Below are 25991 nucleotides of genomic sequence, written 5' to 3'. Positions count from 1 at the left end.
ATTTTTTTTTTTAGTTCCATTTAAAACAAATTTCATATTTATATTATACATAAAAAATTATATATATACATATTATATATATATATCAATTAAATAAATAATAAATGAAACTTGTTATACAAAGTTAGGACTGGTTTTTATCGAGTGGGGGCCAGATGGGACTCAGTTCACTCAGAGCGACGTCGTACAGGAGGTTCTGGTACTCTTCCAAGAGGACTACATGCGAAAGAAGAGGATGTCATTAGGATTACAAGATACTAGAAGAACGGACTAGCCCAAACTCACAGTGCGGATCGCTTGCCCACTCATTCTCCAGCCCCTGACGGCTGTGGATCTGCTTGGTGATCAGCGCCCGTTTGAACCGCAGCACCTTGTCGTTTAGACTCGACCAGCTCTTGATCAGAGAGGCGGGCGTCGACTTCAGCTTGCCCTTGAACTCGGTCAGGCGGGGGCACACCTTTCCCTCCAGCAGGAACATGCCAAAGTAGCTGAAGAGTACAGAAGAAAACCAGGAAATCAGTAACCATAAACCACCAGGGTGGGTTGTTAACAAGACTCACCAGCAGGCCTTCTCGCTTAGTGGCATCTCCACCTCGCCCAGCGGCAGATCCCACCCAGCTCGTCCAAATGTGGCATCCACATAGCAGTAGATCCGACCAGATGCCTCATCATACCTAGGAGCCGGATCCTCGCGCACTTCCCGGATATTGCACAGCAGCGGCACATACAGGAGCAGCCACTCCGGTTCGATGGCAGTGATGCCGCGTATAAACATCTTAGTGGAATCGCCGTTCTGTAGCTCATACGCCTCCTGGTAGACAACCCATTCGGGGCACTTCTGGCGCAACACGGATGAGACATGCAGGAAGGCCGGCTCCTCCATGTCGGCGCAATGGTAGGCGTACTTGAGGCGTCGTTTCTCCTCCTTGTCGGCGATCTCGGCCAGCGGCACCTTGCGGGCCACCCGGTCGCCCATGCCGGCCAGCAGGATCTGACGCAGGAAGCGGGCCTGGGCATCTGTGGGCGGCTTCATGCCGGGATCAACGCCCAGGTTCACGTCGCTAATATTCAGATTGATCTCGTTGGTGAGCTGGACGCGAAGCTTGCGCACTTCACTGACGGCCTTGGGCCGGAGACCGTTGGTCGTACAGAACTCCGCGAGACGTCCCTGAGATCCGGCATATTCCGCTGCTCCGACGGCACGTAGCAGGACCATCGGATCCCCGAGTAGCTGATAGTTGCCGGAGGAAGCCCAGCTCTGTCGTTTCTGGTGGAAGCGATTCGCTCCCGGCGCCACATCCTCTTCCCGCTGGACACCCGTTTCGATGAGCACCTCCTGGACAGACAGGGCGGCCACCAGGCACACCGTATACGGCAACAGATTCTGCTGGTGGGAGAGGGCGAGCATTTTGCCGAAACGGGGTGCAACGGGAAATCTTGATATAACTTTGCCCAGTCGCGTCACCTCCGGCGGCAGATCCTTTTTCGAATCGCTGGAGCTGGATGGCGGCGCCTCTAGAGCCCCCAGCACCGTGAGCCTCTGCTCGGCGGCCTCCAGCTGCACCTGGTCCGGCGGCGAGGGAAAGGGGAAGTGAACAACGCGGTCGATGCCCATGCATCGCATCTGGAGCATGAGATCATCTACGGGCTTCTGCTGAATATCCGGCTGGGAGAAGGCTTCGAAGCTGTCGTTGTAGATGGCACTGGAGTACAAACGATAGCAGTGTCCGGCGCTGATACGACCAGCTCGGCCGGCTCGCTGATCCGCCGAGGCTTTGGAGGTGTAGGTGACCACAAAGGCGCTCACGCCCGTCAGTTTGTCGTACAGACGCGTCTTTTGGCGGCCACTGTCCACCACGTACTTGATGTGCGGAATGGTCAGCGAGGTCTCGGCCACATTGGTGCTCACCACGCAGAGGCGACAGCCCTCGGGAACGGGCTGGAAGATGCGGTTCTGCTTCTCGGACGACAGCAACGAGTACAGTGGCAAAACCCACAAGGGTTGTCTCTGTCCGGAGCTATTCGTTTCTCCATCTACATTCATGTCCTCTTCATCCTCTTCGTCGTCCAGTTCCAGCTCCTTCTCCTCATCCTCCTCCTGTTCATGCATATCCGCTTCGGTGTCGTCGCCAGGCAGCTTGTAGTCATCCAGGTTGATCTTAGGCAGGGATATCTGCGACAGGAACTTCTTCTTCGTCTTGCGTATGTTACGGATGGCTCGCTTCATGTCAAACTCCTGCTCTTTGGGATCCTCCGCCAGATCGTCAGCCTTGGCTTCCTTCTTTTCCGCCTCCTCTGGCTTTTCGTTCTTCTCCGTCTCTCCTGGCTTATCATCTTTCACGGGCCGATACGGAAAAGTGCGACGCAGCTTTCTAACCAGTTGGTTCACCTCCTGCTGGCCAGTCACAAATATGAGAATGCCGCCCTCCGGCAGTTGGTTGTGAATCTTCACAGTCTTCTTATAAGCTTCGGCCACGTAATCGTCCGGCGTGCGCTTCTGGAAGTGGATGGTCACCGGGAACTGACGTGCCTCCACCTTTAGCAGGGGCGGCGGAACCTTGAACAGACGCTCGTTCTTCGTAAAGTCAGTGACTCTCAGCGTGGCGGACATAATGATGAGCTTCAGGGGCTGACCACGTTTGTGCCGCAAGGGAACGATCCGCGACAACAGGCCCACCAGGATGTCCGTGTAGACACTGCGCTCGTGCGCCTCGTCCAGGATTATAACAGCGTATTTACTGAGCAGGAAGTCCGTCTCGATCTCCTTCAACAGGACACCGTCCGTCATGAACTTGATCTTGGTGGCCGGCGTGACATTTCCCTCGAAACGTATCAGGTAAGACACTTCGCTCTCCGGCAGATTCATCTCGTGGGCGACACGCTTCGACATGGCAATGGCGGCCACTCGGCGCGGTTCCGTTACACCGATCATCTTGTGCTGGGCATAGCCGGCCTCGTAGAGGAACTGCGGCAGCTGGGTGGTTTTGCCAGAGCCCGTTTCACCAGCCACAATCACAATGGGATTCTCGTTGATGGTCTCCATAACTTGTTGCTCCTCGGCCAGGATGGGCAGCCGAAGACGGGCTTCCTGGACCTCTGCCGAGCGGTGGACAGGAACGTAAACTGTTTGGTGGGTGCAGACCGGAGCAGGAGCCTCGGGTTTGGGCTTCTCTTTCACTGGCTTGGCTGGGATTTTCGGAGGAGCAGTCTGGACAGGCGTAGGAATAGGAGCGGGAATGGGTGGAGGAGGACTGGACTCTTCGTCATCGTCACTGGAGTCCTCTTCGTCGTCCTCCTCCTCTAAACTAACTATATTCGGGTTTCGGCGCTTCGCCTCCAGTTCCGCCTGCTCCTCGTCGAGAAGCTTCCGCTTTGAGCCTTTGATGGCATTCACTCGTCTGTTGCCAGTGGCATTCTCCGCCTGCACTTGGGCCTGACGTTCCTTCTTCTTGGCCAGATACTCGTCCAAAGTAGGCAGCCGTTTCAGGCCCACTGTTTGCACCTGACTAATGGATGTGTATTGCTGGAGCTCTGCCTCTGGGATTTGTACGGCTGCCAGGTCGCCCAAGAGTTGTGCACGCTGAAAGAAGAAGTCCATGTGAAAACCAATAAACAGTAATCCTTTGAAGAAAAACTTACGCCCTCCTTCTTCTTCTTTCTGTCAACAATAGTTTGCAGGTGTTTCCGTTGCTTCTTGGTGAGAATCTTCACGTGCTGCTGTTTGTCCACCTTGATCTTGGTTGCCCGCTTCTGGGAGGGCAGCACCAAAGCGTTAGCTTCATCGTAGCCTGTTTGGCTCCCTCCAGCCACTGCATCCACATCGATTTGAATCTGAAAGGGTTGGCGGCAAATTAGTCTCTATTGGTAATTATATGTTAACGACCGAACAAACACCTTTTTCACTGCCGAGTTGTCGACAATTGTCTCTGGGTTTTGCCGCGCTTTGGCATTGTGCACTTTTTTGCCCATTGTTGCTGTTTATTCCATTCAAAACAAACCAAAACACACGTGCAGTCCTCTAGTGGTGATGAAACACATATAAAAACATCGGTAACATCGTTTAATTTCGAAATATCGATAAGCAAATACTTCACCACACTTCACATTCGTCAGCCGCGCGAGAATGACTGGCCGTTAGGGATGGACAACACTGATAAGGATGACACTTTCCATTAGTGATGACACTATTGGCTAGTGGTGACAGTTTTGGTTATTGATGACATTTCTTGTTAGTGGTGGCATTTCTGGTTAGTGATGACATTTTTGGTTAGTGATGGAGCTTTTAGTTAGTGATGACATTTTTGGTTAGTGATGGAGCTTTTAGTTAGTGATGACATTTTTGGCTAGTGATGAAGCTTTTAGTTAGTGATGACACGCAACAGGTGATAAGGTCTAAAATATCGATAGGCAGGCACATAGAAAAATACTAAATACTAATATGAACTAAATATACTAAACCTGCAGCCGCCTTCCACGGGCCGATAACCGATGCCTATGTTTTTATTTGGCCATCCCTGCGCGCATTATTTACTTTGCTAAATAGACAAAAACTTCAATATTTAAAGCCTAAACACACAGCCAGCAGCGATGGACCGGCCACAGAAGATGCCCAAGGTGGCCAAGGTAAGCTTAGACCAGGTCCAGGTGTATTATTGGTTCGAATAGTTACTAATTTCACAATGCGACTTCTAGGTGAAAAACAAGGCGCCTGCGGAGGTGCAGATTACGGCGGAACAGCTGCTCCGTGAAGCCAAGGAGCGCGACTTGGAGATCCTGCCGCCGCCACCCAAGCAAAAGATCTCCGATCCCGCCGAGCTAGCAGACTACCAACAGCGAAAGCGTAAGACCTTCGAGGACAATCTCCGCAAGAATCGCATGGTGGTCAGCCACTGGATCAAATATGCCCAATGGGAAGAGCAACAGCAGGAAATTCAGCGGGCACGTTCTATTTGGGAGCGTGCTCTGGACAACGAGCACCGCAATGTGACGCTCTGGCTGAAGTACGCCGAGATGGAAATGAAGAACAAACAGGTCAATCATGCCCGCAATCTGTGGGACCGGGCTGTGACCATTATGCCGAGGGTGAATCAGTTCTGGTACAAGTACACCTACATGGAGGAGATGCTGGAGAACGTGGCCGGAGCACGGCAGGTGTTCGAGCGCTGGATGGAGTGGCAGCCGGAGGAGCAAGCCTGGCAGACATACGTCAACTTCGAGCTGCGCTACAAGGAGATCGATCGGGCCCGCGAGGTCTACGAGCGGTTCGTCTACGTGCATCCGGATGTCAAGAACTGGATCAAGTTCGCCAGCTTCGAGGAGACGCACGGCTTCATTCACGGCGCTCGTCGTGTCTACGAGCGGGCCATAGAGTTCTTTGGGGACGAGTACATCGAGGAGCGTCTGTTCATCGCCTTTGCCCGCTTCGAGGAGGGCCAGAAGGAGCACGACCGGGCGCGCGTCATCTACAAGTATGCCCTGGATCACTTGCCCAAGGAGCGGACACAGGACTTGTTCAAGGCCTATACCGTACACGAGAAGAAGTACGGTGATCGTGCCGGCATCGAGGATGTTATTGTGTCCAAGAGGAGGTACCAGTACGAACAGGAGGTGACCGCCGATCCCACCAACTACGACGCCTGGTTCGACTATCTGCGCCTAATCGAAGGCGAGGGCGACGTCGATCAGATCCGGGAGACGTACGAGCGGGCCATATCCAACGTCCCGCCGGCCAACGAGAAGAACTTCTGGCGCCGCTACATCTACCTGTGGATCAACTACGCCCTGTACGAGGAACTGGAGGCGGAGGATCCGGAACGGACGCGTCAGATATATAAGACCTGCCTGGAGCTGATACCGCACAAACAGTTCACTTTCAGCAAGGTGTGGCTGCTCTACGCCCAGTTCGAGATCCGCTGCAAGGAGCTGCAGCGCGCCAGGAAGGTACTGGGCATGGCCATCGGCATGTGTCCGCGGGACAAGCTCTTCCGCGGCTACATCGAACTGGAGATCCAGTTGCGTGAGTTCGAGCGCTGTCGGCTGCTCTACGAGAAGTTCCTGGAGTTCGGGCCGGAGAACTGCATCACGTGGATGAAGTTCGCCGAGCTGGAGAACCTGCTGGGCGACACGGAGCGGGCACGGGCCATTTACGAGCTGGCGATGCAGCAGCCGCGCCTGGACATGCCGGAGCTGCTGTGGAAGGCGTTCATTGACTTTGAGGTGGCTCTGGGAGAAACGGAACTGGCTCGCCAGCTGTACGAACGCCTCCTGGAGCGCACCCAGCACGTGAAGGTGTGGATATCGTATGCCAAGTTCGAGATGGGACTGAAACATGGCGACGGCAGTGGTCAGGATGCGGATTTGAATAACAGGCTGGCCAGGCGTATCTACGAGCGAGCCAATGAATATCTACGCCAGATGGACGATAAGGAGTCGCGAGTCATGCTCCTGGATGCGTGGCGGGACTTTGAACGGAACTGCGGCGACAACCGGTCGCTGCAGAAGGTCCTCGACAAGATGCCGCGTCGCATCAAGAAGCGGCAGAAGATCATTTCCGATGAGGGCGTCCACGAGGGCTGGGAGGAGGTCTTCGACTACATATTCCCCGAGGACGAAATGGCCCGACCCAATCTCAAGCTGCTGGCCGCCGCCAAGATGTGGAAAAAGCAGACTGTTACCGACGACCAGGAACCGGAACCCGCCACAGCAGACAGCTGAGGAGATTCCCATTTTATTTTATAATTGTGTATGAAGGAGCCGCCAGGATATATAACTTTGTAATAAAAATAATGACTACTGTAACCAGAGATGTTGCTTTTATTGGCCAGGATAATTACTTAGCCCGCAGGAGGAGCGTAAAGGCGGAGTAAGTGAACCGCATGAGCTGCCATGGAAGGGGATCTTTTAGAATACAGATTCTACCTAAAGCCACCAACTCACCTGCTCAAAGGTCTCCAGGGACAAGGGTATGTAGCCGCCGGCGTAGATCAGAGACGGCTTCTGGGTTCTGGCCAGAGTGAAGATGAGATCCCGCTTGAAGACGGGCAGCTGGTCCACCCAGTTGCAGGCATAGAAGCCATCGCAGAGAGCCTCGCTCTGCGTTCGCATCCGCTCCCCAAAGTAGCAAATGATGAAGACCTCCAGGGTGACGGCCACAAAGAACACTATCGACAGGATCATGGCGGACAGATCGTTGTCGTCCACCACGTAGAGGAAGTGCATCGCCACGGTGCACTGGACGGCGGCGGAGCAGGCGAACTGCGCCATACAGGCCACCGACAGGATGCGCTGGATGATGTTCTTTAGCTGGTGGACCAGCATCAGGTCCCGGATGCAGTCGAGCAGCTCCTCGTGCGTGGAATTCAACCTTCCCCTCCCATAACCGATCCGCCGCACCCGTAACTCCAGGGCCCGCATGTGGCCCGTCAGCAGGCAAAGGTATGCCGGCGGATACGAGTCACTGGCGCAGTTCTGGACCGCCTGGACGACCAAACCAAAGAGCTGGTAGGCATAACAGATCACATACGCCCGCCAAGAGTTCTCCCAGTTGACACCGAACCAGGCCGGGTAGAGGAGCTGCCGCTTCGAGGAGATGGCCACTCGGATGCAACTGAGGATGGTGCCGAAGGTGAAGATCCGGGCAAAGTACTGAAAGCCCTTCTGGGCGATCGTCACGGCCTCGTTCAAGGCGGCCAGCTCCTCCGGATGATGGATTTGGCGCGCCCGTTCGTCCAGGTGCTTCAGCAGGGAGCGAATCTCGTGGAGCTGCCGTCGCACCAGAAACACATTGAGGAACTTAAGGTTCGCCACGATGTCCGTGATGGTGATGGTCAGATTCTCGCACATGTTCTGCATGTTGTGGGTGAAGAACAGCCGGGCCACGAGGCTCAGGGGGAACAGGATGGTGACCGAAGCGTTGATCACCAAAGAGTAGATGAAATACCAAAACCGGGAGATTCCCGTGGGCTGCATCAGTCCGGTGAGCTCCCACACACGCCAGTGGTAGCGCACGGCCCTGTGGGTGTCCAGGTGCAGTTCCTTCATGATGCTTTGTGGGCTCTGGGCCGTTTCAGCTATAGGCCTTTATAGGCCTTGCCATGATTATGATTGCCCTATTACCTGACCAAGTTGGCACAACTTTTGGCTAATAACCTGGGAAACCCCGCCATGTCACCAGAAGGATAATCACCACATTTCCAGTTGTTTGGTAATCTCTCTCTTTATTCTGCGGAATTTATTATTGGATGGGGGATGGATGGATGTATGGATGGATGGATGGATGGGGTAAAATGGGACTATTTATATATATGTACCATGGGATGGAGCCCTAACAGCACCTGACAAGTAGGACTCAAGTGCCACATTGGCAAGGGAACTCTTATTATTTGGCTATCCCTAAACTTTAAAGGAGTTTCTAGAATTTTAGCTACTTCGAGGACTTGTACTCCGATCCATCATTAGCTTAAAATCTAAATGATCTATTAACTAACGCTTATGTGGGGATTAGATTCATTTATTTGGTTACTTGTCAGGTGAAGGATTGGGTAGGTTTTGAGGAGGGAAACAAATCCGTAGAGGCACACCATCGAGAACACGTTCACAGAGTGATCTTAACTTGTAGTTTTTAAGAATTAATTTAAAAATACAATCAAGTTGTGTTTTAATCCAAAAAGGCTTTCAAATTTAAAGTTAATTCATATACCTAAGTATATATATTTTTTGAGTTTTTTTTTCTCTTTTTTTTTCTTTTTATAAATAATAACTATTTCATAATAAACTTTGTGTACACAATGATATATATATAAATGTATATATTGCTGCTGAAATCAGCTTTAGAAAATTTTTCAAAAAAATTAACTTTAACGATTTTCGAACATAATGATGAAACGGTTACAGAAACAGTTACAATTACAATTACAGTTACAGTTACAACTACAGTTAGAGGACAATATACTCTACGTTACAACAAAAGTCATATTAGAAATATATAATCAGATCCTGATCCATCAACATTCTCATTCATTATTATAGTTAGTTTTAGGTTTTCGATCTCATTATCACTATGTTGGATCATAATCATTATTATTATTATTATCATTATTATTATTATTATTATTCCCATATCGGGGGATCAATCGAAAGCAAATGATTTATTTAATTTATTTAATTATTTTAGGCAGGCTGTGTGTGTGGTGTGTTTACGGGTTTGTAAGCTCAGTTCTACGAGTCTCAGACATCTCTGATCTGATCAAGGTTCTTTGTTGTATATATATATATAGATCTTCTCTCCCTCCTCTATATACATATATGGCTTGTATCTCTAGGGGGGTCTGTCTGGGTGGCGATCTGATATCTTCTTTTGGTTACGTTTTGGTCTGCCTAGGGACTTGAAATAGTTGCATCTTTGGCGTCGCCCTGATTTGGATTTGGTTTCGGATTCGTATTCGGATTTGAATTTGCATTTTTGTCATTATCTTTGTCTGACTTGGCATCCTGCAAAAGAAATACGATATTTTCCAAAAGGAATTTACAAAAAAATATTTCAATTACAATTTAAGTTTAAGTTTTCTTAATAGATTTCAATCTCTAGGGCCTGTTCTGGTTTTTTTATTTTTATTTACAGTTTCGTCTCTAATTAATTATAGTAAGCAAGCTGTTAATGATTCTTAAGGAAATTATTTAAAAACAGGAGCAGGCCTTAATAGTTAATGTATCCAAAATAAAACATTCAAACGATGGTTTATATTTACAATGATGACTCATTACTCTCAGAATGCCATCCACTCGCGCTAGATTTTTACTCGAATATTCTCTACAGGATTGTCTCTTTTGCTGGCCAAGTTTGGCAAAAAGCTGACCCCCGGCCTCAGCCTGCTGCACCGTCCGGTCATGTGCCCTCGGACCATGTGCAGCAGCCTGCTGCTCACTACCCACACATCATCCCAACACACAAAACTAAGGGAGGACATAACAGTTCGCAGCTGGATAGATTCTACCAGATGTCGCCTAGTGGATGTATCATGGTCATGGACAAGCACTAGGAGGTGAGTAAGGAGATGGAGGATTCGGGGGTGTCTGCTATGCTCACCTTGGCCGCCTTTACGCTGGCCGCCTCCTGCTTCAGATACTCCTCCCGGGCGGCCTCGTACTTGGTCACAAACTTGTCCCGCTGCACCCGGAACTGGGCAAACAGCTCGTCGTCCTTGTGCCCCTTCAGGCGGTTCTCGATGTCCAGCTTCTTGGCGTGCTCTGACCGTATCTCGTCCGTCACCCACGGCTTGTCGATGGGATACTGGTTGATCAGGTGCTTCAGGGTCTTGATGGTGCTCTTGCCCTTGATGCCCTGCTTGATTAGATTGGGATTCGGCTTTTTGATGCGGCCGCCGTTCATGTTCATGCCCGGCCCGCCGAAGGGGCCGCACGGCGGCGGACCACGGGGCGGCATTCTCATTCCCATCATGTGCATGGGCGGACCGCCCATCATTGGTCCCGGACAGGGACCATTGCGGGCCATAAAGTGGGGCGGCGGTATCGGCGGTCCACCCATGCGGGGCCCACCCATGGGACCGCGTATCCGCATGCCCGGCTGGAACGGCGGCATTGGCGGAAACGGCGGCATGGGCCCGGCGCCACGTGGTCCTGGCCCGCCGGGACCCATGGGTCCGCCAGGTCCCATTGGACCAGGACCCATTGGCGGCATCATGGGGCGTGGCCCGCGTAAGAACCCATTGAAACCACCGCGAGTCTGTATGGGATTAGGATAACGCTGCCAATCGCCTCCGTTGTGCCCGTTCATTTGGTTATTGTATCCTTGCTGCTTGTTGGTGTTGTTGTTATTGTTACCCTGCTGCTGCTGTTGCTGCTTGTTGCTGCCCTTCATTTGCTTCTTTTTACCCTGATCTTCGTAATTCCCCTGGTTCCCGCCACCGCCTCCACCACCACCCGACGAGGGACTGTTAAAGTCGATGTAGAGCGGATCGCTGGGCATTTGGCAGGAGGAGTAGATGTCGTCGCTGGCGGAATTCGGACCATGTCCGCCGTTGCCACCATTTCCGTTGTGACCATTATTTTTGTTCCCCTGCCGGAAGGGTTTCCGATACGGCGCTGCCGCGGCACGAGCATTGTTGATATTATTATTGTGGCCATTGCCATTATTATTAAGATTATTATTAGGACGATTCTGTTGAAACTGTTGCTGGTGCGGATACTGTTGTTGTTGCTGTTGGTGGTGGTGGTGGTGCTGCTGCTGCTGCGGATACTGAACCTGCTGGTTCGGATACTGCATCTGCATCTGTTGCTGCTGCATGTTCCGGTTCTGCTGAAATTGATTTTTGGGCACCATTATTCATTCAAAGACACCAGCTGCGGCGTTCTAGATATATGCTAACGACTGTCAACGCTCTGAACTATTCAGTTATGATATAAATAACACTTAACAAACAAAAAAATGACAAGATTTCCGACGACAAAAAAAAAATTGGTTACGATTCTATTCTGATAGTGATGGAACAAAACCGATCAGCAGATATCAATTTTCCGACATGTTATCGACAGGAAGCGACGATTTAGAACATTATCGATATTTTTAGAACAAGTATGTGGCTAATGGAAATTTTAAAAATTCCACATAAAAAAAGCTTGAATCTAGCTAAGAGGATAATAATAAAAAGAAAACACTATCATTTTGTTGTCATGTTTTTTATTATTATTTAATTGATTGCTAAATTTATTTATTTTTAGTTCCAATAAATAGTCACAATATACATTTTGTTAATGAGAAGAAATGCCTCAGGAACCATTTTAATACACTTAGGCACAATTTACAAAATCTATAAATATACATACAAAAAAAAAACCAAAAAAAAAAATTTTTTTAACAAAACCAATCAACTATTTAGTCCCCAAAATTTCACATAATTATTATCTCAATTATTTGAAAAATCTCCACGAGCCGCCGTTACGCTTCTCGGTCTTCTCCACCAGCCAATGTTTGGGATTCATCAGATAATCACTGGAACGACACAATGAGGCATTACTAAGTGGGCCACCGTTTAGAGGGCCAATACCCACCGGTGATCCAACAAGGTCTTCTGGGTTTGGGTTCGCAGGTCAGCCAGTGAACCTGCCCCTCCGCCGTACTCCTCCGGCAGCATCTGGCGGGGAACGAACTCATACAGGGAATCCATGCTAACGGTGTGGAAACGGATCTGAATACGATATAAAGGAATATTAGTTAATAGGTGTTAGACTATTGGACCTTTCCTCTCCAGACTCACCAGTTTAAAAACCTCGTCGCTTATGAAAGGCTTCACCACACTGACGATCCGGTCCAGATAGGTGGGACAATTCACCATATGGATGGCCCGGAGACGCACTGGGAAGGCCAGTTGCAGAAACTTGATGTAGGCCCTCAAGGTGCTGATGGTCAGACGTGAGATGTGTCGCATGGTGGTGCCCTTCATGTCGAAGATCTGCACCTCACCCTCGGATAGGACATCTGGATCATTCGGGTCATCCGGAGTCACAAAGCGACAGTCGGTGACCATGAAAAAGGCCCGCGTATCCTCCGTGTGGTGCATCTTGTAAGGATCAAAGTCCCTAAAACAGTACAGGGACACCTTGTACTTCTCTGGGGTCAGCCCAGGCAGAGGCAGAATATCCCTGAAGGACGAATATTAAAGGTTTTTTTAAATTTTTGTAGAAAATACTTACGCATATTCGAAGGTCCGTCGGCTGTCATCGTCCTGGGGATCCCTTTGGATAAACAGATGGGGATGTTTGTTACGCAGCGCATAGTTGACTTCAATGAGCTTCTTGGTTTCCTCCACATCGCCGTACATGCATTGGTAGAAACGTCTCAGCAAGAGGGGTTCTATAAAAATGAGGCACACATTATAAATAGAATCGTTTTATTTATAAATTTTGATCATCGGAAGACAACGACCCCTTGAAATGGCTATATCACAGCCGAAACCTATTCGATTCTTCAGCGGAGTACCCTTATAAACTCGTAGATCTATTCTCTTTAAATCTGCATCAAAATATAGAAACAAAATTTTGGACCCCATTTTTTCAAATTTTTCTAGCGGACCCCCTGCAAAAATCGGAAAATCGTGGGGAGTGAAATTTTGACCCATTGCGGAGGTCATATCTTGGTCAATATTTGTCCGATTCTTGAGCGGGGTACCTCAAAAGACTCGTAGATCTATTCTCTTTAAACCTGCATCGAAATATAGAAACCAAATTTTGGACCCCATTTTTTCAAATTTTTCCAGGGGACCCCCTTCAAAAATCGGAAAATCGTGGGGAGTGAAATTTTGACCCATTGCGGAGGTCATATCTTGGTCAATATTTGTCCGATTTTCAAGCGGGGTACCTTAAAAGACTCGTAGATCTATTCTCTTTAAACCTGCATCAAAATATAGAAACAAAATTTTGGACCCCATTTTTTCAAATTTTTCCAGGGGACCCCCTTCAAAAATCCCCCTTCAGAAATTTTGACCCATTGCGGAGGTCATATCTTGGTCAATATTTGTCCGATTCTTAAGCAGGGTACTTTAAAAGACTCGTAGATCTACTCTCTTTAAATCTGGGGTCCCTTCAAAAATCGGAAAATCGTGGGGAGTGAAATTTTGACCCATTGCGGAGGTCATATCTTGGTCAATATTTGTCCGATTCTTACCCAAAATGACTTGAATGATTCGTAGATAAATTCACTATGAACTTGGATATGTGTCCCTATATTTTTATCGTTAACAGAATAGCTTGGTACGAGTCATAAATTCGGTTCTGTGTAGAAATTGGCAATTGTTTGTTTACAAACCAAACGACAATGACGTAACGCGGGGGGCCAATACCAAATGGCCCGAACAGCACCGGCGGCCTACTAACGACCTCATTACCAAGAGTGGGCGGTGGGTGGTAGGTGCCGGACTGGGTGGTGGCGGTGGGGGGAAACGGATGTGACGGGGATGGCCGAAGGGTAAGGCCATATGTGCTTGGCTCACCTATTTCCTGGGGAAGCTTGTCGTTGGCCTGGAACCAGGTGAGCAGTTCCCCCAGATTGCTCTTCAGCCGCTGGGAGTCCGCCGCTGTGCCGCCTCCGTTCGCCGTCTGCTCTGCGGTGACCGTCGATGTCTTCTTCCCGCCCGCTCCGCTCATGGATGCGATTGGTTATCGATTGTTGGATGCGACAGTGTAATCGGCAAGTCTATCGACTTGGGGGAATCACTTTCAAAAATTCAAATTCAAAAGTTTTGAAAAGTAAATATTTTTTTTTGAGAGTCCTTTGAGTTAACTGTTGGATGTGAACCGTTGGGGTTGAAGCCTGTCGAACGACTGACTGGCCATCGATTGGGATTGTGTGGTTAATTTTTCATATTTTTCGATGGGGGCTTTGAATATTTAATGTTTACTTCGCTGTCTGTCTGCGATTAAAAACACGTAATTCATAATTGCTTTTTGGCTGTCGTTTGGGAAGAGCTTAATAGTGCCTAAATATGTTCGGGCCCAGCTTCTGGATCTGTCTAATAGCCTAGTCGTGCGCCGAATCCAAATAAATCCAAAATCTATATACACTTCTACCCTGTGTCCTAGTAAAGTAGCTCATTAAAATAATAAGAAATTGATTTTTATTACAATTTAAAAAAATAAAACATTCATATTGACAGTTAGCACTTATTGGGTTCTACGAAAAAAAAAAAATATGTGAGACTGAAAACTATTTTTCCAGGCCCAATAAATACTATCTATAAGATCCCCTTGTATACTTTTTAAAATTCTTTTTGGTTTTGCTAAATATTTTAGAAAGAAATTCGAACCGAAAACCTAAAAGCGATTTGTTGAATATCACACTTTTTGGAAAATAAATTCAAAACCAACTCCAGCGACTCTTTCCCTGAGAAGCTACATTCCAGTAACGATCATCTGTTAGATAGGCACTAGAAAATATATAATCTATATAACTACTTAGTATTATATATTATATATCCGAAGCTTACCGCTGATCCCTCATCATCTGAATGTTTCTTTCCTTGAGCTCGGCAATGGTTCCGGCCTTCCCGCCATACTCATTCGGTAACATATCCCTGGGTACCTCTTTATAAAGACTCTCCAGACCCTCTGTATGGTATTTGATCTGAAAAGTAGAATATTTATTTAATAAAATCTTGAAAAATATGGGTAATAATACTTACCAATTTGCGAACTTCTTCTCTGAGAAAGGGCGACATCATGGAAATCAATCGATCCAAGTATGTGGGACAGTTGATGACGTGCATCGTCTTCAAGCGACTTGGATAGGCCTCCTGCAGGAACTTCATATGGATCCTCAGAACAAAGATAGATACATAGGCCAAGTGCCTTAAGGTATAACCCTCGATATCCACAATCTGTATATCCCCATCGGCTATATCCGATTCATTCAGTTGGTAGTCCTCGTCCTTTGGCTTTTCCACGTCCGGCAACGTGAATCGGGCATCGCTCATCATGTAAAAGATCTTGGTCTCCTCGACGGAATTGCGCTAAAAGTATTTTGTATGATGTATATCTTTTGAGAGGATTTATATTCAATAAACCCCACCGCATTGGGTTCCATGTCGACCATACGAAAGAAGAGTAGTTTATTACCCTCGGGCGTTAATCCGGGCAAGACTAGGAGATCTCTGTGGAATATGGACTATATTGTTGGGTTTTTAACAAGTATATCTTTTACTTACGATGCCCTTAGACACTTGGCTGTCATATCGTCTTCTATGCTGCGATCTATAAACAGATGTGGATTCTTATTCCTGAGACTATAGTTGAGTTCCACCAGAGATTTGACTTTTTCAACATTATAGGCCATGCACTTCATAAAGCGAAGCATTACAATGGGTTCTAAAATGAAATATATTTAATATACATATATACCTTGATCTTGGGTTAATGTTTAAGCCATAAACTGGATGAGGAAGTAACTTGGCCTTCATCATATATCAGGTTTATTGCGCGCCCATTTATTTTCAGTCCCAACACTTGACTGATTATTAATCGAAGCGAAACTATAGTATCTCTAGATGTCTAGAGGGGTCTAGACATTAGAGGTCTAGCTAGGTCTTTGTCTTTGCTTACCTATTTTCTCTGGAAGATTGGGATTGGACTCGAACCAGGCGATTAGCTCTTTCAGTTGACCGCTCCTCGAAGTGGCGACTTCGTCACCCCTGCTACGGGCTTCACCCAAATCCGTGTCTGTCTCCATGGAAGCCGCTCGGAAAACTGATCACCAAACTAACTAACTGGCAAAGTAACTAACTAGCCGGTTAACTAGCTAAGTGCCTCTAAGCAATTGATAAAGCGACTGAGACTGAGACACACATATGTACACAATGGGGGTCGTAAAATGTACATACACCCATAGGGCTCTATGTTCACGCTCCGATCGGTGAGAGAATAAAAGCTTTACTTTTTTTTTTTTTTATGAAAAGCTCACAAATAGATCCAGTGGGTTGCAATTAAGCCGACTCAGTGCCAGAGTGATTTTTAATTGCTATATTAGAAATGATGATTTTAGAAAAAAAGAAAGGTTTATACTTGAGATCAAGTCGAATATGAGATACACTTTTCAAATAGAGAGAAGAAGAGAATATTCATATTTTTTAAATGGTATTTTTGAAATCTTTATTAAATTTGAATCTGGAGCTGGAAACCTATAATGCATACAATATAATATACAATATACATCCAAACATGTAGAACTCGATTGTGGAAACTCGTTTTTGTGATTTTTGTTTTTGCGTGTTTTTGTTTAATTCATTTTTAATATCCAGTATTCAATATGCATGCAGATCGGTGATACAAAAAAAAAAAAATATACATATTAATATACATATATATTTATTTGTATATATTCTATATATATATGAATGTACGATCTATGAAAATCGCCTGCGTAGCTGTCAACGGTTTCATTATTTTTTTTTGAAAAATGTTTAATCTCAAAATTTTTTAAAATGTTAACATTGTTCTTAGATCCTAATACCTTAGGATTTCACCTTGTTATCATAACAGTTTTGTGTGTTTAGCTTTATTATTTATATTTATCTGTGATCTGTAATATATGTATGTATCTGTCTGTGATTGGAATCTGTGGATCTGGCCAAAAGAAATAATGGGACAAATAACACCAATAATCATACGAATACAAACATCGATTCTGGACTGGTTTTTGAGATTGAAATACATCTACGATAGAAGTTAGTTTCTTAGGAAAACCACTGCCGATGGCACAAAAGTCATACATATGTGGTATATAGTATGCAGATACATCAATTGATATCGTCTCGATCTCGATCTCGATCCCGATCTCTAGATCTCGGATATATGAATATATGTATAATATAACGCTCTATATGCTACTTGTTTATTGTAGAGAGTAATCCCCATAAAGCTCTCTCTCTCTCTCTGTCTCTATCTATCTATATCATTTTTGTCGATCTGTTTTGTTCTCTATTTGATAGATATATATATAGTATATATATAAGTAGGTTTACAGACATGGAACAACATTACTGGCACTGGCAAATGCTACAATTGGAATGCACATATCGGATGGGAGAACCGAAACCGAAACGTACGGATCCCCTCTTTATAAGTATAGGTATTAATAAATCAATCTTATGATTCTAGTCTTAGAAATCTAACTAAAAACCTAGGCCTCTCTATCGAAAGCAAAGGGACTGAGCCTTACCAAAGGATACAACTTTGAGAGATCTCCAAAAACCATTGTAGAATTATAATTGCATTATAATCGTATATAGATGATAGAGGTGGTATACTCTCTAGAACCTTCGCAACCTTGGTAATCCTCAGCCCCCCACCTCCGATGGGGTGGTAATACTGAAGTGTAGCTTCACTAGCTTCTTTTTGACTTTTGTCTCTCGATCTGTATCTCGAATACTGACGGGTTTCCCTCCATTTCCCTCATCCGGGTCTTGGGTCTGCCACTCTAACCAGAGTGGCCATTGAATCTGACGATGCTTCTGCTCCGTGCTCCGATTCCGCCGGAATCACATGGTGTGCGTCCGGGCAACGGTGCCCCGTCGCAGGCGTCGGGACTAGCTGAAGATGCTGCGTCATAAGCTGATGAGCGTCGCCTTGCGCTGCGCCTCCAGCCGGATCTCCAGCGTGGCATACGGCGGAACACTGATCACGAGCAGCACCACCAGTGCTATGATCTTCACCGATTCGCAGAGGAAGCCATGCCCGGCAAAGGTCAGTCCGAGACCCAGGAATCGGAGTCCCTGCAGCGGGGCGGAGACTTCGGCCACGTTCCCGGCATGGTTGAGGGTCACCAGCGACAGGATCAGGGTCTCCCACATTCCGTTGCAGGCTCCCCACGAGGCGGCAATCACGTAGAAGAGGGCACTGTCGTCGCTCGATGGCTTCCAGCTGGAGAGGGCCAAGAGCAGGCAGGAGTGGAAGAAGAAGCCGGCCACTGGAAAGGATATTCTTTGAGTGAGAAACTCACCAACTGGAGGGCAGACAGGGAGGAGGACACTAGGGATAAACATACTTACAAATCACAACTATCCGCTTGACGTGACGGAGCAGCATGCTGAGGGTGCAGGAGACGATCAACTGCATCAGGCCCATGCCGATCAGGGCGCCGGCAATCATCCCGATTCCCAGGGAACAGGACACGAAGGCCCTCAGGAAGTCGCCGAGCATGTAGGCCTGTTCCGTGCCCACGAAGTAGGCCAGAGGACCGGCGAAGAGCAGGGTATCCGTTATGGAAACATCCCTGAGACTGCCGCCGCCGGCCGCCGATCGTTCCGTGGGACGCAGGAGACCCGTGGCCTGGACCTTGCCCACCACCACCATGAGAAGGGACAGCGTCAACGCTGCCAGCGAGAAGAGAATATAAAGCCATAGCAGCGACTCTCCGTCAACGCGAGGACCACTTTCGATGAAGCCCGAATAGATGGAGGAGCCGCTCCGGCCCGGCAAAGAACTGCCATTGCTCCAACCGACGGCCAGGAGGGACTGCACCCGCAATGGGCACATGTCGGCGCCGCAGATCCTCTCTCCGTGTTCGTTGCGATTGTAGAAATCCCGCAGCTGTGGTGGCCAGCTGTCGTTCGATGATCCGGAGGCATTGCAATCCGTGCTCCAGTCCCCGTGGGTGCAGGCCAGGAGCAGGGAGGCCAGCAGGGCACCCACTATCAGGCCCAGATCCTGGGAGGCACGAAACCAGCGCGCCAGCCGCCTCACCTTCTGATCCCGGTTGCAGAACATCTTGTGCTCCTCGTGAACGAGCACATCCTGGGCCTGCTGGGAGTCGCAGGTGTGCTGCTGCTGCTGGGAGCAGCTCAGCTTCCCGCCGTAGTGCACGATCAGGGCCGCCTTGGAGCCCCCGGCTCCACTGATGGTCATTCCCAGGAGCAGATAGGCCGGCAACAGCGTGTATATCGAGGCATACAGATGCGAGACCAGGAACAGGGTCACCGCCAAGTAGTTGGCCGCCAGCAGGGGCGTGTATCCATACCTGCGTATCAACCGGAGGCTGGGCAGGCTCATGCCGGCGGCCACCAGAAACAGCAGGCTCAACAGCAGGGATCCCACGTCCGGTCCCAGGGGCAGCCACTGCTCTCGATGATGCCAGACGGCGTTGGAGCCTTGCAGGGCCATCACCGGCAGCAGGACGCAGTTCATCAGGCCGTGGGCCAGGCTGAGGCATGTAAACTGCCGCCACGCCTTCTGGCGCACGTGGGCGGGCACCTTGTGGCGGCAGTTGCGGTTGTTCAGCGTGATCAGCCGCCGGATGGAGGTGGCTCCGATAGAGCTATTAATCGACTCCCGACGCCTCGAAGCGGCCAGTGCAGCTTGGACTTGGTAGGAGGACACTGGATTGATGCGATGCGACCGCGTCGATATGGGCGAGGGCGAGTAGGTGGTCAGGTGCTGGAAATAAGGATGAATCAGTAAGGATATCACTTTCATCCTTGAGCTTTATTAAGTTAAAGTTTTCTCCAATCATTTTTCAAACTAAGCTGGCGGAGATTATCGTCTTGGTAGCAGTTAATCCCCCAAAGCCTTGGACTTCAATTGCAAGTGACAAGGTTGGGAGTGGGTGGAGGTGGTGGTAGTCCTTGTCTGTGGGCGGTGGGTGGTTGGGTTACTCTACAAACAACATTTGAGATTCCCCCTTAATTGCTTGTTGTGCATCGGAAGGAGATAATGCAGTTTCCTTCTCTGACAGCTCCTGTTGCTTCATTTAGTCCTTCGCCATCCTGCTCGTCTCCCCCTCCCAGCTCAAGGCACAAGGGTCTTAAGCACTAATCTCATTTAGGAAGGTGACAAGTCCAGAGGCTCCCCTTTTTTATAAAATCAGAAAACCAAAACCCACACTCACCTCCATCATTTGCTCGTCCCAGACGTTCTGTGTACCGCCGGAGCTCCTCGTCCGGAGCACCCGATGCCTGGTGGTCAGCGAGTGACGGTGCTGGTGCTGTTGGTGCTGGTGCTGATGTGGATGGTGGTGCTGGTACTTTTTGGTCAGGCCCAGCATGGCGAAGCCGCTCAGCGTGGTTGTGGTGGTGGTGGCCGGATTTGCGCCGCCCGTCGCCTGGGATTGGGACTTTCCAGACGCAGTACCATTGCCACTGGGCAGTTCACCATTCCCGGTGGCTGTGAGGCTTAACGAGCCACCGCCGATGCCCAGACCAGCCATGATATAGGCATTGTACGAAGATTGCTGGAGATCGAGAGGTTACAAGGACGAAAAGACAAGGATATGACTCACCTTTCGTTGCTGGGCAAAGGCAGATAGACGCTCCCGCTCTCGACTGGTGTCCCTGGCCCGCTGCTCCAATAGGAGCTCGTACTCCCGCCGCTTCTCCCGCTTGCGCTCCGCCTCCTCCAGCTCGTGAAGATTCGGGAGACTGCCCATGATCCCGACAATATTCCTGACTTATCGAGGCGTTATCCGTTTGCTACTTCACTTGTACTCCGGCCGAGTCAGTGAGTTCCCAATGCTCCTCTCATGCTGCTCCTACAACGCCCGACACCAGATTCTGGTCATGTTCCTGCTCCGCCACTGGCATGCCAACATTTATGAAATTCTATGGAAAAATGGGTCCTTTGTGGGCGGTTCCATTGTCTGGCGCTGACATGCAACTATATCGTTTGGCATTTACCGTATTCCCGTTGCAGCATGCGAGTCCTGTGTCCTGTGTATCCTGCGAATGGAGCAGGAAATGAGAAAGCTTGCCTTCGGGCGAGGACAGGACAGGGCAGAACAGGTGGATTGTGGGCGGGTATTGAATGGCTCCGTTTATCGGCGCCGTTGTCACTGCACCAGGAATACTGGCCTGTCACCTCCACCTGTACACACATGCACCCACATCCCTCCCGGGCACACCCACATCCACGGAACATATCACATTTCCACTTAAACATTCAACCAGCTCCGCAAATATTGCATACTTATGTGGGCCAGGAGACGAAGCTACATATTCATGAGTACACATACAGTGCCTGGAGAAGCTATATCCCTAGGGGAATATTCCTTAAAACGTAAGCCATATAAGTCTTTAAGGTTAAACGAATTGTTATTAATACTTTATAAGGACTATTTTCAGGTGTCGAGATCACAAAATGTTAAGAAAGGTTTCTTAACTATTTAAGGGGCCTATTTAAGGTTGTCGGGGTCACCAGCTCTTAAGAGATGTTTCTAGAACAATAACCCACACTTTGAAGTCCAGAACTTTGAAATAAAATACATTATTTTCCAAAACATAAGCTGTACTTCCCTAACAACACAAGAAATAAGAATAATAATCCTTGAAGACTAATTTTAGAAGGTTCTCTTTACTGTTCGGGGTCACCAAAACTTGAGAAACATTTCCAGAAATTTAATTGCTTTGAAATTAAAGCCTAGAGCGCTTTCTGGAATTCTGTATCTTAAAAGTGACCCGTGACAAAAGTTTTAATTGGATTAGAAAATCAGGTTACCACTCCCAAGGACCTGGAGGGATGTGTGTGTCCCACAAACCATGTCCTTGGTCACTCGCTTCCACATTTCACCTTGCAGATAATGAGATGGCGTTAATTAACAGCAATGGGGTGTTATCATTTCCACCCCCCCACCCCCCCCACACCCCACTCACTGCACAAAATCATCAGGTGTGTCCATTTTGAGTTATCTACACATGTGCACACCCAACCCACCGATAGAGACACACACACATCCAACGTATGTATATCCTGCGAAAGCTATGTCCCACTAGTGGATAAGAATTTTGACTGGATTTGGGATTGGTTTGAATTTAGCCGGAGGGGTAGCCACCGAAAGAGACTGGCACATCGTTTTGCAGCTCATAATCAACTCATAAACAGACTTGCCACTACATAGCATCCAGCCATCCAACCCACCCATCCAAAAAAAAAAAATGAGAAAAAAAAAAAAACAACTCCAGTTGAGGCGCAGTTTTGCGGACACACGCCCCTAGAGGGCATCCACCCACCAGTCACCTCCAGCTCCTCCTCCCAGGACACACAAAAAAAAACGAAAATCAGCCAAAGGAAGATAACAAATGGAAAAAGGCCAGATGAGAAATGAATATGAATATTTTAAAAACCAAACCAAGAGAAGCTACATCCCCCAAACCAGTCCCATATATGTACATATATAAAAAAAAAAAAAAATAAATATATAGACAAAAAAAAAAAGAACACAGAAACCTTGTTGAAGTCTCCCGTTTCGATCTGCACTTTGTTTTCGAACAAAAGGATAATTATTTGTTGAGATTTTAGTTTCGCACTTGTTAGGTCCTGGGTCCGTTAAAATTGTTTATACTAAAAAGTCGGTCCAAAACCAAGTCGGAATACCGATAACAATACACGGCCGCACGCAATCTGCTCCAGAAACACACTGAAAGCCAAGGAGGGATTACTTCCACTACTGGTGAACACCACTGTTGTCATCTGGAGAGCCATTGACAGGACAGCATCCAGCATGGGACATGCGCACTAAATGCTTCAAATATCCTGATTTCTGGGTAGCAGGGGCACACTGCAAAAAATTAAATAGGCTTATGGTCACTCTGGGTAGGGGATATGATGGAATTTTTTGATTTTAGATTAAAATAATTAATTACTGAATAATTAATAAGCTTAATTACTCTACTTAAAAGCTCGAAAACTTGTAAAGGATGTCTATTGAATTTCTTTCGGTGTAGAACTTAACCCAAACATTGACCCCACCCACTGAGCTAAGTGGCAACCAATCCCCAAGTCTGTTGGCTGGATTCGTTTTTGTTTTATTTAAAAAAAAAAGATGAAAACTAACTGCAAATTGGCTAACAACAAACACGTGCATGGCTTGGCTTAATTATTGATTAAATCGCAGATCTGAGCATGAGACCACATTAACAAATCATGTCAGACCAGATCAAGAACAGAATCAAACAATTAACACTAACAGATATTGAAATGCATTCGTCGACATATCGTCGTCGGGCTAGTTGAACATTTGTCTTTGGGGGGCATACATATAGAGTATATATAGATACATGTATGTATTAGATATATGGAGACCCATTTTTTTTTTTTTTTTTGTTAGATTAATCCGAACCATTCGTACTCTAAACAATCTCAAATGGAATGGCAACTATAATCTCAAAAAAAAAAACGGGCTAACAGCACTATTAAATCCTAGCATTGAGTTCTTCGCCTTCATTTGAGCTGTATGTATGTGTGTGTGTGTCTGTGTTAACATGGCCTAATCCGCCGGATAGCCAAAGCTTAGATGGAGATTGCACCACCTGCGATGCTTGCTGCCCAGCGTGAACTCTGCCTGGCGAACGGCGCCCAGAAACGGATGCGCCTCAAAGTCCAGACTGGTGAGATGGGATTGCAGCTCTTTTGCGGCGCTTGCAACATTCCCCACCGTCGGACCACTGGCCAGGCCTGCCTCCAAGCGAACGCACTCTTCCACTATAAACTTGAGGGCTGCACGGCGATGCAGCTCGAAGCAATCTCGCGCTCCGTACAGCGTCCGCTGTTCCGAGCACAGTCGCATATCGTGGGCGGCCACATTGCAGCAGTAGAGGAAGGAACGCAGGCGCTGCTCGCTCACAGAACTCCGATCCACATGGGGCAGGAGCAGGCTTAGCAGACTCTCCGCTCTGGCCTGACACGGCAGGCCATAGTTCTCGGCCAGTAGTTGCTGTAGACTGGCCAGCGATGAAGATCCCGAACTTGAGGTGGGTTCGGCGGTGGGCAGGGCAAAGCAGAGCTCGTAGGCTCGTCCGAGGAGCACCTGGCGATAGTGGTAGCAGCTGTAGTCGCTGATGTGCTTCCGCATGAACTTCTCGGTGCGCAGCAGCTCCGATTGGAGCAGACAGGGGCCGCTCTGCAGGATCCACTGGCGATGCGACCAGGCATGGTAATTACTGGCGCACCGATCCGCCGCCCGCTCGCAGATTCCGATCTCGTTGGGCCAGTCGATGGCGTCGGCGCCTGAAATACACAAATTTCAAGTATCACCAATTAATCCAAATTCTTCTCAATTTCCCACGATGGCCAATTCAATTAATTGATAAAAAAAAAGGGTTACGAGCGTGTGGAATAACAAAAAAATTAATTTGTTGCTAGGAAAATAATCTTGGAACTTGAATAGTTTCAAAGTCATTTTGATTTAGGGGCACGATAAGATTAATTTACATTTTTCGAAAGATTATCACGGAATTTTTATAAGCCATTGACTGAAGATGCTTGATTTTTCAATGGCCAGATAGGATATACCCAACTAATCCCCGCCAGAACACTTACTTTGGAACGAGTAGAGCCAACGGCGATAGGCGAATGCCTCGTTGGACTTGGGCTTGATGGACAGCACGAGGGCGGAGAACTGAAGCTCCTTGTTGATGCTCAGGCGGTTCTTCTGCACCAGCTGGCGACGTATATGCCAGAAAGTGGTCACGTCCGGATTAATCAGCAGCGCCACATTCAGGTACTTGGCCAGGGAGTCGCTCTGCTGCTGCTGTTGTAGGGTGCGGAGCTGTTGCTGCCACGTCTGGCGGCGATGAGAGATAAGGGTGCGATGGGCATGATCGTAGACATGCTGGGCACACCACGACTCCAGGCCCAGGTTGTGCTCCACATGCACCACCGGCGATTTGTTGCAGTTCGTCTCCTTGGGTATGATCTCAAAGGAGGCACTAAAATCAAGTAAAATAATGTCGGTACAACTATAAGGCACTTTGGGGTCTAACTTACAGGTCTGCATCCTTTTGGAACACCGCATTTATGTCCTGGATGATCTTCTCGCAGAGGACCTTCTTTTCGTTGCGCTCCTCCGCCATGATTGTTGCGATTCCGGCAACTCCGCAGAACTAACTGCTTCCGAGGCTCCGCGGGATCGGTTCTTCCGTTCGATAGAGGGACCTCAGGCACATTGATTGCCTCCAATTAACATTGGCATGCTCTCTATGCCCAGTTCCTCCCCGATCCGGTTAATTAAGGTTTCGAGGCAGTGGCAGCGTCAGGGACCGGGCCGGCCAAGCGATGAGGGGGCGGTACTGGGACTACGGCGGAACCCCCCGTGGCAGCCGCATCACAACAAATAAATTTCAATTAAAAGCGATTTTGTTATTGTTGTGGCCGCCGGGCGCACGAACGGTTGTTGGTGTTTCTAGTCCGATGTGCTCCCCTATTTCAATAATATGGTATATTCCGTTGGTGTTTCCACGAGCGACTGCTCTGTTGATTTCCCAGTGGATTTCGGGTGGATCACAGGTTTTTCTCTTTTTTTTTTTGTTGGGGGGAGCAGCATATGTGCCGTGGACTGCTGTTGTTATTGTTGTTCTTATCGGTTTGTAAACGCAATGTGACCGTCGCTAATAACGGTGTAAAATACCAAAAATGATAATAGATTTATCAAAGAAAGGTGAATTAAAGTTTTTTTTTTTAATAGTTTTTTATGTTATAGAGCAATTTAAGGAAAATAGCTCACA

General features: G+C 48.0%; 8 protein-coding genes across 10 annotated transcripts; 1 reads left to right on the top strand and 7 right to left on the bottom strand.

Moving 5' to 3' along the window:
* Positions 1–82: 82 nt before the first annotated feature.
* On the bottom strand, positions 83–4129 carry kz (putative ATP-dependent RNA helicase kurz). Its single transcript, XM_017239642.3, has 5 exons — positions 3895–4129; positions 3640–3831; positions 561–3580; positions 286–488; positions 83–216 (listed from the first exon to the last, which is right to left on the bottom strand). Exons 1-5 carry the CDS (start codon positions 3967–3969, stop codon positions 125–127), a joined length of 3582 nt encoding a protein of 1193 aa, XP_017095131.2. The 5' UTR covers positions 3970–4129; the 3' UTR covers positions 83–124.
* A 338-nt stretch (positions 4130–4467) lies between these two features.
* crn (pre-mRNA splicing factor crn) lies at positions 4468–6803 on the top strand. The gene is made up of 2 exons (XM_017239601.3): positions 4468–4623; positions 4693–6803. Exons 1-2 carry the CDS (start codon positions 4588–4590, stop codon positions 6712–6714), a joined length of 2058 nt encoding a protein of 685 aa, XP_017095090.2. The 5' UTR covers positions 4468–4587; the 3' UTR covers positions 6715–6803.
* A 7-nt stretch (positions 6804–6810) lies between these two features.
* Positions 6811–8075, bottom strand: Or2a (Odorant receptor 2a). The gene is made up of 2 exons (XM_017239603.3): positions 6937–8075; positions 6811–6880 (listed from the first exon to the last, which is right to left on the bottom strand). The coding sequence occupies exons 1-2, from the start codon at positions 8038–8040 to the stop codon at positions 6830–6832; spliced, it is 1155 nt and encodes a 384-aa protein (XP_017095092.2). The 5' UTR covers positions 8041–8075; the 3' UTR covers positions 6811–6829.
* A 413-nt stretch (positions 8076–8488) lies between these two features.
* fs(1)K10 (female sterile (1) K10) lies at positions 8489–11507 on the bottom strand. Its single transcript, XM_017239602.3, has 2 exons — positions 10085–11507; positions 8489–9489 (listed from the first exon to the last, which is right to left on the bottom strand). Exons 1-2 carry the CDS (start codon positions 11336–11338, stop codon positions 9376–9378), a joined length of 1368 nt encoding a protein of 455 aa, XP_017095091.2. The 5' UTR covers positions 11339–11507; the 3' UTR covers positions 8489–9375.
* A 250-nt stretch (positions 11508–11757) lies between these two features.
* On the bottom strand, positions 11758–14512 carry LOC108124021 (alpha-tocopherol transfer protein). The gene is made up of 5 exons (XM_017239498.3): positions 14004–14512; positions 12709–12868; positions 12273–12657; positions 12067–12203; positions 11758–12007 (listed from the first exon to the last, which is right to left on the bottom strand). The coding sequence occupies exons 1-5, from the start codon at positions 14155–14157 to the stop codon at positions 11926–11928; spliced, it is 918 nt and encodes a 305-aa protein (XP_017094987.1). The 5' UTR covers positions 14158–14512; the 3' UTR covers positions 11758–11925.
* Positions 14513–14604: 92 nt separating this feature from the next.
* LOC108124022 (alpha-tocopherol transfer protein-like) lies at positions 14605–16314 on the bottom strand. Its single transcript, XM_017239502.3, has 6 exons — positions 16108–16314; positions 15714–15873; positions 15578–15659; positions 15192–15518; positions 14997–15133; positions 14605–14936 (listed from the first exon to the last, which is right to left on the bottom strand). Exons 1-6 carry the CDS (start codon positions 16232–16234, stop codon positions 14867–14869), a joined length of 903 nt encoding a protein of 300 aa, XP_017094991.2. The 5' UTR covers positions 16235–16314; the 3' UTR covers positions 14605–14866.
* Positions 16315–17584: 1270 nt separating this feature from the next.
* On the bottom strand, positions 17585–23050 carry LOC108124077 (UNC93-like protein). Of its 3 annotated transcripts, none has more exons than XM_017239610.3 (5): positions 22864–23050; positions 20777–21212; positions 20387–20728; positions 18552–19935; positions 17585–18469 (listed from the first exon to the last, which is right to left on the bottom strand). In XM_017239610.3, the coding sequence occupies exons 2-5, from the start codon at positions 20921–20923 to the stop codon at positions 18108–18110; spliced, it is 2235 nt and encodes a 744-aa protein (XP_017095099.2). In that variant the 5' UTR covers positions 20924–21212; positions 22864–23050; the 3' UTR covers positions 17585–18107. The 3 variants fall into 3 exon arrangements, with proteins under 3 accessions (XP_017095099.2, XP_017095097.2, XP_017095096.2); XM_017239608.3 differs by lacking the exon at positions 22864–23050 and adding an exon at positions 22717–22804; XM_017239607.3 differs by lacking the exon at positions 22864–23050 and adding an exon at positions 22717–22804 and having other exon boundaries at positions 20777–21203.
* Positions 23051–23278: 228 nt separating this feature from the next.
* On the bottom strand, positions 23279–25859 carry temp (protein prenyltransferase alpha subunit repeat-containing protein tempura). The gene is made up of 3 exons (XM_017239613.3): positions 25255–25859; positions 24808–25196; positions 23279–24495 (listed from the first exon to the last, which is right to left on the bottom strand). The coding sequence occupies exons 1-3, from the start codon at positions 25338–25340 to the stop codon at positions 23756–23758; spliced, it is 1215 nt and encodes a 404-aa protein (XP_017095102.2). The 5' UTR covers positions 25341–25859; the 3' UTR covers positions 23279–23755.
* Positions 25860–25991: the final 132 nt, after the last annotated feature.

The sequence above is a fragment of the Drosophila bipectinata genome, chromosome XL, assembly GCF_030179905.1.
Source record: "Drosophila bipectinata strain 14024-0381.07 chromosome XL, DbipHiC1v2, whole genome shotgun sequence".
Taxonomy (NCBI): Eukaryota; Metazoa; Arthropoda; class Insecta; order Diptera; family Drosophilidae; genus Drosophila; species Drosophila bipectinata.
Note: the sequence above shows the minus strand (reverse complement) of the source record. Positions and strands in the feature narration are given on the sequence as shown.